Source organism: Mercenaria mercenaria, chromosome 17, assembly GCF_021730395.1.
Source record: "Mercenaria mercenaria strain notata chromosome 17, MADL_Memer_1, whole genome shotgun sequence".
Lineage (NCBI taxonomy): Eukaryota > Metazoa > Mollusca > Bivalvia > Venerida > Veneridae > Mercenaria > Mercenaria mercenaria.
Window position 1 is genome coordinate 33,597,212 of NC_069377.1, and position 14,233 is coordinate 33,611,444.

At 35.2% G+C, this 14,233-nt stretch overlaps 2 protein-coding genes across 2 annotated transcripts in view; both read right to left on the minus strand.

The window, feature by feature from the left end:
• LOC123543277 (E3 ubiquitin-protein ligase TRIM71-like) overlaps positions 1-13,525 on the minus strand; it is a 201,560-nt gene extending 188,035 nt beyond the window's left edge. The window contains exons 1-2 of the mRNA XM_053527634.1: positions 13,161-13,525; positions 10,304-12,411 (exon numbers count right to left, since the gene is read on the minus strand). Of these exons, the coding sequence (XP_053383609.1) occupies positions 11,010-12,411; positions 13,161-13,504 (1,746 nt within the window). The 5' untranslated portion in view covers positions 13,505-13,525 and the 3' untranslated portion in view covers positions 10,304-11,009. The remainder of the gene's footprint in view (positions 1-10,303; positions 12,412-13,160) is intronic.
• Positions 5,504-9,051, minus strand: LOC123537334 (E3 ubiquitin-protein ligase TRIM56-like). Its single transcript, XM_053527636.1, has 2 exons — positions 8,498-9,051; positions 5,504-7,731 (listed from the first exon to the last, which is right to left on the minus strand). Exons 1-2 carry the CDS (start codon positions 8,839-8,841, stop codon positions 6,399-6,401), a joined length of 1,677 nt encoding a protein of 558 aa, XP_053383611.1. The 5' UTR covers positions 8,842-9,051; the 3' UTR covers positions 5,504-6,398.
• Positions 13,526-14,233: the final 708 nt, after the last annotated feature.

Below are 14,233 nucleotides of genomic sequence, written 5' to 3' on the forward strand. Positions count from 1 at the left end.
CAGTCTAATTTATAAGTACAACATTATTGTTGGCCTATTTAAACGAGGATTACTACCCGAACGAGTTATAAACAGACGAACTAAAATAATAAATTAACACATAAACTGAATAAAATAACTTAAAATGCAGAAAAACAACAAGTAAAATGAAACACAAAACAAAACAGAAATAAACAAAGAACGCTTATAAAATGTACATCGTAACTAACATGGACAAATGAAGGCAGTTTTAGCATTCCATACATGTATATCCCCCATTCCTTTAAAACGTATTCAATTTGCTAATTTTAATAGTTATCGAGTTTATCAAGTGCATTTGTGTCATGATTAAAGGCAAACAATTGTTTATATATAAATAGTTATTTTCAATACAAAAGCAGACATATTAAAGCAATGAGTCATTATTACGACTGATAATTTAGTACTTGATATCCATCGAAAAATATTTTTAAAAAAGTGCTCGCCTTCTGTCAACCCTTTGCCAACACGTAAAATGGTCAAACTGTTTCTCAAACTGTCGCAACTTTAAAGCTAGATGTAGGTATGTTTACAAAAAAAGGAGTTAACCTTTTTAAATCACGACATTTTACGAAATTTTCATCATTTTCATTTAATATTAAAATGACTTAAGACAATGTAGAAATATCGTAAAATTGAACTATTAACTATTCCTACAGGACAAAATGTAAATAATTTGCGAGTTTGAACTTGCTCTAAATCACAGAGAACTATTAATGGTATGCAGTTGGGTTTGTCCAAAACACTCCGTACTTCCAAGTACCGGAAACTTCCAAAACACCGGAATTTTCTTCTGGTCCCGAGGGTGTAGTGCATGGTTATTGAAAGTAAACCAGATAAGATCAGCCATATACTGTAACAAGAGGACCATGATGGTCCTGAATCGCTCACCTGTCCCCACATGACCCAGTTTTGAACTGAGTATGACGTCGTTTTTTCTATTATTTGACATAGTGACCTAGTTTTTGAGCTCATGTGACCCAGTTTTGAATCTGACCTAGATATCATCAAGATAAAAAATCTGACCAATTTTCATGAAGACCCATTGAAAAATATGGCCTCTAGAGAGGTCACAAGTTTTTTTATTATTTGACCTACTGACCTAGTTATTGACGGCACATGGCCCAGTTTCGAATTTGACCTAGATATCATCAAGGTGAACAATCTGACTAATTTTCATGAAAATCCATTCAAAAGTATGGCCTCTAGAGAGGTCACAAGGTTTTTCTATTTTTAGACCTACTGACCTAGTTTTTGACCGCACGTGATCAAGTTTCGAACTTGACCTAGATATCATCAAGATGAACATTCTGACCAATTTTCATAAAGACCTCATGAAAAATGTGACCTCTAGAGTGATCACAAGCAAAAGTTTACGGACGGACTAACGCACTAACGGACGGACGCACGGACGACGGACGCTGCGCGATCACAAAAGCTCACCTTGTCACTTTGTGACAGGTGAGCTAAAAATAAATGTATCCGCTTCATATTCGTGGTGTATATTGTTGCCCTTGGATTTCATCTGTTACGGATGCATTAGAACAACTTGGATTTCCAGAATACTGGATTAACCAGTCAGTTCCTTCGCCACTTCATGTTTGTAATATTGTTATGCTTAGATTAAAGGACCAGTATAAAATAATTACCATCAAATCTTGCGTTACCTTTATGCCATTTCAGATGCCGCAATAATAAGTTGCCTATTGAAAAGGATACATTTTTGAATATTGTCCATGATGAGAGGACATATGTCACTTGTATAATAATGCTCACTTGGGTGATGAGCGATTGTTCTATTTTTTAATTTGGATAGACAGAAATACATTCAAATTCATTACCAGATTTCAAATAATAACAATTTTGAATGCTTGTTTCAAGGTTCTGATAAAACTCTTCTCTTGACGCTTGCATTATTTACACAAAAAGTTATGTATGTTACTCTATGAAAAAAAATCTGTTTATTTGGTGCTAGTCAGAAATTCTCGAGTTATGTCAGGTATGCATATATTCCGTTCAAAACCTACAGTAAGATGTTATAGAACATTTGTATCTGCTATGTATTATTACATGTATACGCTTTGTTCTAGGTACATGTGTTTGCTGATGCCCATATTCATGGGCCAAGTTCTTGAATATCTTGAAATGAAATCTAGATAAATTTATGAAACAAGCCCATGTGCATTTGTCTCCCTTGCGTAAGTAACAGAGATGTACCGGTCTTGTCTTTGATCTGGTCAAGAATTAGCAAACTAAACGTATAGGGTAGTTACAAACACATGCATTCTTTGCGGAGATGTGCATGTTTTGGCTTAAAGGTCTTAACTGTTGTGTACTTTGACCACGACAACTGTCCTAGGAAAAAAAACTCTAAAACAACCTCTTCATTTGAACAAAAATACAGGTATTTTACAGCTGTAAAATTTCGTACAGGAGGTCACCCCCATTCTAAAAATACGCGAATTTAGTCCTGTGGAAGCAATATCTCAAATTTTATTACAGTTTTCATGTAATTTTGATTCAAGGTCCATTTAATCGTTAAGCTTTTTGGTATTTTCAATCATATCTACAAGAAGACAATTTGGATGTTAGAACGTAGCGTGATTGACACTGTTCATGAAAGGTTATTAAATGTGCAGCACTTCTCACACCCCTCCCCCACTAAGCACAGGTTTTATCCGCTATAAGAGGTACGCACTCTGATATACAAATAACTTGAATTGACTCTATGATCCCAAAGAACCAGGAAATATAACAACATTGAATCAAAGTAATGGAAGACATATTTCTGCATGTAATAGAAATGTGATCGTTTAGATCTGGGTCCAATTAATACAATATGTGTAAGGTGTCTGATCAAACGCGCCAACCACTAAAACGAGTAATAACTGCACCGATTCGTCAAATACGGTATTTGTTGTATTGTCCTCCTAGTTGGTCGTTTTGGCGTGTTGGTGTGCCAGTTGTTCGTTATGGCGTGTTCGTGTGCTGGTGCTAACGCACATCAGAAGGAAAGAGTAGATATCAGCCACCGTAATACATATGAATGAATGAATAAATTTGCTTAGAATGTTTTAATAGGATGATCTTTAATGTCAAAATGACGTCCATAACTAAATCAAATCTAGCCATTTAATTTTCCTTTAACGGCGTCCCAGAAATAAATGGTCGTAACTGTTACTTATACCTTTTCGGAAACTGCATTGAAAGGACTATTACTTGCACATAATTCAATTCTGTGACCCTTTTTACTGCAATGCCTTAATTTTCAAACCAGTTTTTGTAAGTTTCAACAAATATTTATTGAAGAGAAACGTCATATCGTCATTTACAACTTTTTTAAGATTGCGTATCATGCGATTGTGAATACAACAATTATTGGTGACTGTAAAATGGCGTATAAACAATGTCACCAGGACGAAATTTATTCGACAATCAGTATTGCCAGTATCTAAAATCTTTCGCTGTGAGGTTACAATACGGCTATGAGCAGTTTCTGTTATAAATATATAAAACCAAATAATGTATAGATCTTGTATATCCGTTTAAAGCTTTTGCTGTTTTAGTTTATGACCTACTTTTTATGTTCTTGCGTTTTAATTTAAGGCATTTGTACTTTAGGTGAGGTTTGCCTGCAATCGTGGTATTACCGGTGTAATGTTTTGGTCTATGGATCAAGATGAATTTCTCGGACATTTCTGCACCGCTGGAGAATTTCCACTTCTAACCGCTATATCTATAATGCAATAAAAGAACTGGCGCCAAAAAATTATCACGTGATTGGTGACGTCACCACGAGCACTCCACAATCCAGAACACCGAAAGAGGTTCCTTTTCGCATCGGATAATGAACAATAAACATGATTTTATTAAATTGAACTTTTAACTGAATTTCCAAAGTTCCTACGTCATCTGAGGCATGCTAACAACCCTAAACCTTTAATATCCATTCTGCCGTCTGGACAGCTACTATGAACCATGTTTGGAATATAGTCAGTTATCCTACGAAGATTCAAACGTTCTTTAATTATTGATCAGAAGGTATTTTCATTCTCACTGCAACTTTGCAACTGAGGCATTGACCTTTGACACTCTGATCACAACATATTACGGTGATTTACTCCTCATAGACAGTCATCACAGGAAATGGCTGCTGTAAGATCCGTTTAAAGTTTCAAGGTCATTTATACCACCTTGACGATTACCCACCGACGTCTTAGGTAATCACCCTTTGAAGTTCATCAGTAAATTCGTTCATTGTGATATTGACATTTTAACCACTGATCCACAAAAAGCAGTTTAATGGACATAGGCATTACAGGTCTTGAGTTATTGACCCTACGAACAATTGTGGTATGCCTACAGTGTTTTACTGTCCTAAGCCAATACCTTTTCACATTATTCATTGGACTTTGTCATTACAACCTTCAAATACTGACCTAACAAATTATAGGGGTCATCTACTGACCAATGACAAACATCCTATAGTTTTACAGTCAGTGACAAGATAACTTTTTTAATGATATCACTGTGATCTTGACGTTAGACGGACGTAGAATGAAACGATCTCCAGCTATTTATTGCTGCCTTGACATTCGACCCACAGATGAGATTATCTACTGACCTCAAGCAATTATCCATTGGAGGCTCAAATATTTTCCTGATACTAATCATACACCAAACCGCACAGATCAGCAAAATCATAACAATATCCCCATATTCTTGAGATTGGGAGGGTATAAAATTAATTTGTTAAGATCTGCAGAAGGGAGGAACGTTCCACCCTTTTCATTGGTATACATACAATATTTCTTAAGTTTTGCAGAAGGGAGGAGCGTTCCACCCTTTTCCATTGGTATGCATTTTAAGAAAAATTGTGCTTTTGAAAGGGAGGAATATTCCTCCCTTTAATTTAGATAGGTAGGCATGACTTTTAAGAAAGGGAGGAACGTTCCACCCTTTCAATTAGTAAACTATAGATTTTATTTGTTACAAAACGTGTAAATTTTTAAACTTTTTATGGTAAAACGTGTCAACTTATGTTTGTATAAAAACAATTTGTTTGTGAAAGGGAGGAACGTTCCACCCTTTGCATTATAGGTAGACTGTTTATAAACATGCATTCAAAAGGGAGGAATATTTCTCCCTTTTTATGTAAAACAGAATCTACATGAATTCTCAAATTTTGCAGAAGGGAGGAACGTTCCACCCTTTACATTCAATGTGATATATTATGCACAATATTTGTGAAAAGTCATGCTGTCGAAAGGGAGGAATATTCCTCCCTTTAAAATAGTTTGTGAAATAAAAACTAAAAAGATAAGAGAAAATTATCTTGATTTTTTCTTGGACACTCACACTCTAGAGTGACTTTTCCGAGTAGTATGAAAATAACACCACAAAGTGAGGTGTAAAATCCTTTATAACCGGCCCTGATTAAAGAACTTGATGGGAAAGTATTGAATTATATTGGAAGCTGTCAAATGTTATAATTTATTCCAGTTTTATAGGCAAGATTACATAACCTTTCAATGTAAACACATTACAGATATATTAACACTTTTGCCTGAAAATCTAAAGCACAAAGTATAATCATTATCAGAAGTACATATGTTAGCATATGCATAGAATATGACTTTTTGTGAAGCTTTCTTTATTGCAAAAGAGTTATATGAAATTCTTATTAATCAATTTTTGGACAATATCTAGTTTTCGGTAGATTCTTTATATTAATTAGGTTTTCTGAAAATGACGTTTGTGAAAAAAATAAATCAGTATTTAATACATCTGAGTTATATTCCATTGAAGAATGCAAGCAGATCAAGAGGATGAACACTTAAAATATCTATAATGTTATACCAAATATCAAATCCAATTTTCACGTTTTCCTTACTTATATACAGTATATAGATTCAGGCAAAAAAAAAAAATTTCCTAAATTGTTCAAAAATGGACTCATAAAAAACAATCGAATCAGTTCTGTGAATAAAGACCAAACCTTCAGCAATATATTAGAATTAAATCATAGAACTTATGTACATAAATAGTTATATTTTAGTAAATCGAAAGGTTTGTATGTATCGCGTGTATCGGTGCTATACACCGAGCACGTTAAAGAACCAGACTGCCTATTCGCAAAGAGTTAAGCTAAGTTAGCCGGACAGGCCTGTATCTAAAAAGGATTTCTCTCTATCTCTTCTGGGGGCTTGCTAGTAGAGGATGAATTTCGCGCCCTGTGTGGCTGCGTATGCTATATGTAAAGCGCCTTTGAACGTGTTTATCATGAAAAGGGCGCTATATAAATCTGGTGTAATAATAATAATAATAATAATAATAATAATAATAATGTTAGTTCTTATTTGCATAAATCAGAATATTGTCTATTGAACGTGAAACACTTGCAGCTCGTTTCCATCTGATACAAACAGCTTGCATCTTTTCGCATCAAAGCATACAGTCTGTGGACATTCTAAACCATGCGCTTTAGTGACAACTTCTCCAAGTAACTTCCCATCAGGTCCTAGTTGTACAACATTTTTCGAAGACTCACCACTCACAAACACGTTACAGTTTCCATCTGTACATACTCCCCAGGCGCTCTTCAGCTCTTGACCGGAATATCTCCAGATCACATTACCGTCTCTATCTACAGTAACCATACCTCTATCACTATCAACCACGTGTATCATTTTACCGTCGTCACTCACGAAAATCTCACGGATATGAGTAAATATATAATTTCCGGTTGTGTCTTTCTGTATGATATTTAGACGACTTCCATTCATTGTATAGAAATAGGCTTTGTTATCATTTTCAGAAATCACAAGTTGACCATCCATGACAGCAATACCTCGACAATCATGATCGAACTTCAGGGAGCGTGTAGGCACAAGCTCATTCTTGGTAGACAAAAACTGTACTGTTTTGTTTGAAAGACTTACAGCGGCTTCCGCACGACTAATATTGCACACAGATCGAGGCGCGGCAGACATCTTTACTGAATTTCGTACTTTATAAGTTTCACAGTCAAACAGTTTTATTTTCTTGTTTCTACAGTCTGCTAACAAAATATCGCCTGAGTCAAGTACACAAGAAGACCAGATATTACAGGTACTGACGTCGTCATTCAACTTTACATTGTAGCTTTGCTTTCTTTGAACTTCGTGAAGCCCGCGCTTCATTGGAACTGGTTTCTTTGCAAGTGACTCATGATTTTGAAGGAAATGCAGTATCTTTGAATTTCTTTCGAACGATAGACTACCTTTCGGTTTATCTGTCGATGGTAATCCGGCCTTTTTAATATCTGATATTATATTCTCGGATATCTTCATATTAACAAACTGTTGCGAAGGGTTCCTCTGTGATGATACTATTTCAGCTTTACATGTAGTAAGTTTGTCAATAGTATTCTGTATATTCTTCAATTCTTCTCGAAATTCTTGATCCTGTTTACCGCAATTCCCTTCTACTTCAGCGACAGAAGCATGTTCCAGTCGATCTAAAGCTTCGTTGATTTCTTTCCTAAATGCTTTGATTTCTTGCAAAAAGGTAGCTTTTGTTTTCCTGTTATCTTTAATATCCTTCTGTTTCTTTTTCATCAAGTTATCCATCTCGGAAATTGCTTTGTCCATTTCATCATTTATCTTCCGGGTATTTTCCGTCTGTTTAGTCGTTTCAACATATTCGGGAATGTAGTGGATATCTCGACATGGCCTAATGAAAACAAAATAATAGTATTTAGTATATTATACCGCTGAATCTGCTTTAGCTGACGCCTGCGTTAAACAACCACTTGCCTTACACAGCCAACTTATTTCTAAAACGGTTCCAATTTCAACTTGTCTTAAGCAGCCACCTGCATTAATCATTCATATTTTGTATGCTCCCTTGGCTGGCTGCTTAATACAGGTTTTACAGTAATAATATAATTAAAACATGGGACAATATTTTGATTCAAATTAGCGAAATGTTTTCAGCTCCAGTAATTTTCTGTGATATACGTTCTATCAAAAATAGTTATTAAGTTTATCAAGTGCAATTACAAGTTAAATAATGTGTTTTATGTACACGTAAATGCACGAAATCATTGTCAACACATACAAAATGATCTTTTATTGCTACAGTCCAGTTTAGTTAAGTTCCCAAAACAAAAAGAAAAATCTGAAGTATCTCCCCATTTAAGAATGTTATATATTTGTCACTATTAAAGTCAAACATTTATTTAAAATGAAAATTGAATTGAATAATAATTTTTCATCCCTATTTTGAAAACGAAAGTAGACTTAATAAAGCAGACATGACATCCGAAAGAGTAATTATCTGCACAATAGCATTGGTTAGATGTCAGATTCAAGTTTATTAAAGAACAGAAAATATGAAAATATTTGCCCTTTATCAACCCTTTATTAAGTGTTCGATATCTAATTACTTTTAAAAGATAGATAAGAGAATCTTATTTTAAAAACGAAAGTAGACGTACTTATGACAGATCGTAAAGCAGACATGGCATCCAACCGTGTCATGATCAGCACAGTACATGTCCACGAGCTTCAATGAGTGAACTTTGCATCTTTCAGTCGGCACCGACGGTAAGTCCTTTTTGTCTGTTCTACTTGCATTTCCAAACTTTGACCTTTCAACTAAGATATGTCCAGCTAGGACAGAAAAACTATTGTGACTTTCAACACAAGGTACACAGAGATACTCCTGACAGTCCACACAGTACTTCACGGCCTCGCTATTCCTGTCTTTCTTGTTGCATGGAGAACATATAAAGTCAAACAATTCATCCGACGCATCTGTTGTACTCCCCTTGGTCGCCATTTTGTAAAAGTTTAAACTTCCGTGTAACACTAGGTCAAATAGATAAATCTATACTTTAATATTCCCTTGGTTTTATCAATAATCGACAAACAGCTTGTACTACCCCAACGAACGATTTATAAATAGACAAACTAAAGGTACACACAGTACAGTGTGTAACAGTACACACAGAACAGGCCCTCTGTGTGTTACAGTACACACAGTACAGTGTGTTACAGTACACACAGTACAGACGCTCCGTGTGTAACAGTACACACAGTAGTGTTTTTAGTTATTCACTGGAAATTCAAATTGTGACATCACCTTAAGTATTGAATTTTAAGAAACAAGTGAATATCTTAAAAACAAAAATAGGCAACGGTTCAGGTCTGTTGCCTCTGGGAGTGGATTTTCCTTTGATATCAGTTTCAAAAGTTTGTACATTTAGTTCCAAACTCTCGTCTTTAGTATTAGAAGTGATTATGAGCCTAAGGTAATAAACTGGGAATGGGACATTAAGTTGTGTTCCGATGTTTAGCTGATAAATCTTGTAGTGCAACTGATCATAACTTCAGATTTGATGTCCTGTCATTTCTGGTATGTAAGGACTATTTTTCTTTCATTCAAAGTAGGTTTATAGTAGGAATTGAATACTCTTCAAAAGGAGGTACTCTATTAAGGGTCTAATATCTTAAATGTTGATTAAAATTAGAATGTTTGCAGGACAGTCACAGGACTTAATTGTGTTATTTTTCAAATTATACCGACACCTTGCTGTACAGTCCTAGAACTATCCTCTTAATGCTGAGTGTCAAGCCAGGAAACTACAAGTAACATTATGACGGAACCAGGAAGTGAATCAATGATTTCCGCCAATCAAAGCGGGCGCTCTAGGCTGAACACCACTAAATCCGGCATGCTAACAACTCTAAACCTTTAATATCCATTCTGCCGTCTGGACAGCTACTATGAACCATGTTTGGAATATAGTCAGTTATCCTACGAAGATTCAAACGTTCTTTAATTATTGATCAGAAGGTATTTTCATTCTCACTGCAACTTTGCAACTGAGGCATTGACCGTTGACGCTCTGATCACAACATATTACGGTGATATACTCCCCATAGACAGTCATCACAGGAAATGGCTGCTGTAAGATCCGTTTAAAGTTTCAAGGTCATTTATACCACCTTGACGATTACCCACTGACGTCTTAGGTAATCACCCTTTGAAGTTCATCAGTAAATTCGTTCATTTGTGATCTTGACCTTTTAACTACTGATTCATAAAAAGCAGTTTAATGGACGTAGGCAAAACAGTTCTTGCGTTATTGACCCTACGAACAATTGTGGTCTGCCTACGGTGTTTTACTCTCCTAAGCCAATATTTTTTTCATATTGTTCATCGGACTTTGTCATTACAACCTTGACGTACTAACCTAACAAATCATGAAATCAAGTTTTACAGTCAGTAACAAGAGAACTTTTTTTAATGATATCACTGTGATCTTGACCTAAACAAAATAATAGAACAATCCTGACATCAAGTTTGACGGACGTAGAATGAAACGATCTCCAGCTATTTATTGCTGCCGTGACATTCGACCAACAGATGAGGTTATCTACTGACCTCAAGCAATTATCCATTGAAGGCTCAAATATTTTCCCGATACTAATCATAAACCAAACCGCACAGATCAGCAAAAGCAAAACAATATAACCATATTCTTGAGATTGAGAGGGTATAAATGTTACAATTTATTACAGTTTTATGGGCAAGATACATAACCTTTCAATGTAAACACATTACAGATATATTAACATTTTTGCCTGAAAATCTAGAACACGAAGTATAATCATTATCATAAGTATATTTGTTAGCATATGCATAGAATTTGACTTTTTGTGAAGCTTTCTTTATTGCAAATACATCTGAGTTATATTCCATTGAAGATTGCAAGCAGATCAAGAGGATGAACACTTACAAATATCTATAATGTTATACCAAATATCATATCCAATTTTCACGTTTTCCTTACTTATATACAGTACATAGATTCAGTCAGAAAATTTTATTTCCTAAAGTTTTCAAAAATGGACTCATAAAATCAATGGAATCAGTTCTTTGAATAAAGACCAACCTTCAGCAATAGATTAGAATTAAAACATAGAACTTATGTACATAAATTATTATATTTTAGTAAATCGAAATGTTTGTATGTATAATGTTAGTTCTTGTTCACATAAATCAGAATATTGTCTATTGAACGTGAAACACTTGCACTCGTTTCCATCTGATATAAACAGCTTGCATCTTTCCGCATCAAAGCACACAGCCTGTGGACTTTCTAAACCATGCGCTTTAGTGACAACTTCTCCAAGTAACTTTCCACCAGGTCCTAGTTGTACAACATTTTTCGAAGACTTACCACTCACAAACACGTTGCAGGTTCCATCTGTACATACTCCCCAGGCGCTGTTCAGTTCTTGACCACAAAATCTCCGGACAACATTACAGTCTCTGTCTATAGTTACCGGACCTCTATCACTATCAACGACGTGAATTGTCCTACCGTTGTCACTTACGCAAACCTCACGGATATGACTAAATATATCATTTCCATTTGTGTCCTTCTGGATGATATTTAGACGACTTCCATTCATTGTATAGATATAAGCTTTGTTACCTTCTTCACAAATCACAAGTTGACCATCCATGACAGCAATACCTCGACAATCATGATCAAACTTCAGGGAGCGTGTAGGAGCAAGCTCATTCTTGGTAGACACAAACTGCACTGTTTTGTTTGAAAGACTTACCACAGCTTCCACACTACTTATCTTGCAAACAGATCTAGGATTGGCAGACACCTTCATTGAATTTCGTACTTTATATGTTTCACGGGTAACAAGTTTTATTTTCTTGTTGGTATAGTCTGCTAACAAAATATCACCATAGTCAAGTATACAAGAAGACCAAATACAACAGGTACTGACGTCGTCATTCAACTTTACATTGTAGCTTTGCTTGCTTTGAGCTTCGTAAAGCCCATGCTTCATTAGAAGTGGCTTCTTTGCAAGTGACTCATGATTTTGAAGGAAATGCAGTATCTCTGAATTTCTTTCAAACAATAGACTATCTTTCACTTTATCTGCAGTTCGTGATCCGGCCTTTTTAATATCTGATATTATATTCTCGGATTTCTTCATATTAACAAACTGTTGCGAAGGATTCCTCTGTGATGATTCCATTTCGGCTTTACATGTAGTAAGTTTATCGAGAGTATCCTGTATATTCTTCACTTCTTCTCGAAATTCTTGATCCTGTTTACCGCATTTCCCTTCTACTTCAGCGATAGAAGCTTGTTCCAGCCGATCTAAAGCTTCGTTAACTTCCTTCCTAAATGTTTTGATTTCTTTTAACAAGACAGCCTTTGTTTTCTCATTATCTTCGATATCTTTCTGTTTCTTTTTCATCAAGTTATCCATTTCAGAAATTGCTTTGTCCATCTCATCATTCATCTTTCTGATACTTTCAGCCTGTTTAATCTTTTCAACATACTCGGGAATGTAGTGGATATCTTGACATGGCCTAATGAAAGCAAAATAATAATGATTTAGTATATTATACAGCTGAGCCTGCCTTAGTAGCCACCTGTTTTAAGCAACCACTTGCCTTAAACAATCAGTCAACTAACTTCTAAAATGGTTCCAATTTCAACTTGTCTTAAGCAGCCAACTGCTTTAATCATTCATAGTGTGTTTGTTTCCTAGGCTGGCTGCTTAACACAGGTTTGACAGCAATAATCTAATCAAATATAGGACAGAATCTTGATTTCAAACCGCAAAATGTTCTCAGCTACATTTATTTTCTGTGATATACGTTCTATAAAATAGTTTTCAAGTGCAATTAAGAGTTAAATAATTTGTTTTAAGTGCATGTTAATGCATGAAATCGTAGCCAACACTTACAAAATGTTAGTTTTTTTACTACAGCTTAAATTAGTTAAACGAAAATTTTGAAGTCTCTACCCATTGAAGAATATTGTGTGTGTGTGTCACGATTAAAGTAAAACATTGATTTAGAAATTTATGACTTATTGAAATCAATAATTATTTTGCATCCCTATTTTGAAAACGAAAGTAGACATAATAAAGCTGACATGACATCAGAATGAGTCATGATCTGCACAAATAAAATTGGTCAGATATTAAAGTTTATTAAAGAACAGAAAATGTGAAAATATTCGCCCTTTATCATTAACCCTTAAGTGTTCGATATCAAATAACACTTAAAGGATGGATAAGAGGACCTTATTTTGAAAACGAAAGTAGACATACTTATGATTGATCGTAAAGCAGACATGACATCCAACCGAGTCATGATCAGCACAGTACATGTCCACGAGCTTCAATGAGTGAACTTTGCACCGCTCTGTCGGCACCGACGGCAATTCCTTGCTGTCTATTCTACTTGCATTTCCAAACTTTGACCTTTCAACCAATGTATGCCCAGCTAGGACAGAAAAACTATTGTGACTTTTAACACAAGTTACACACAGGTACTCCTGACAGTCCAAACAATACTTCACTGCCTCACTATTCTTGTCTTGTTTGTTACACGGAGAACATAAATAGTCAAACAGTTCATCCGATGCGTCCGATGTACTCCCCTTAGTCGCCATTTTTAACCAGATAACTCTACTGAAAACTGATAAGACAAGACATGTGCATTGATCTCCCTTTTCTACTTAGTTAATCTTAGAGAATTTAGGCCAAAAAATAAATAAATATGTAAGCAGGTATACATGCATGCAAGCTTTGCGCAGTAGTGCACTATTTGTGTGAAAATGCCATCTCGTCGTTTAATTTGACGACTAGATCTATTATCCTAAAACAAGAAGGTCATGATGGCCCTATGCCGCTAACCGGAGTGTCACTGCTCATTTAGCAGAGAAGATTTTCAAAGTTTTCCATAGAGACATATAAAAATATGTACGGAATCATGAAAGGAACAACAATCGGCCAAGAGGTTGTTTGAAAATTGTTCTTATTTTTAGATTTTGCGGTACAGGAATCCTTTTGTGTGGAATTTTTCAAAATCAACCCAGAACACTTTCAAAGTTTCAACTATTTGCTTGCACGCTATCTTGTTATTACATTTTGTTACGAAACGCAACAATTAGAAGGCTGAAATGATCTTTTGAAAGTATTTTACAATCAGGCAAACATCTTCTGACAAGAAGATATTCACAGAGTTCTTCCTTTCTGTTGCACTGGCAGCCCGAGATATGAATATAAGGGTTTTTAACAAATCTATATAGAATACTATCCAAGGAATATCCTTGCCGAGTTTCATTAACTTCCGTCTACAATTGTAGTAAAGTTTAACGTATATGGTTGACATTTTCAAA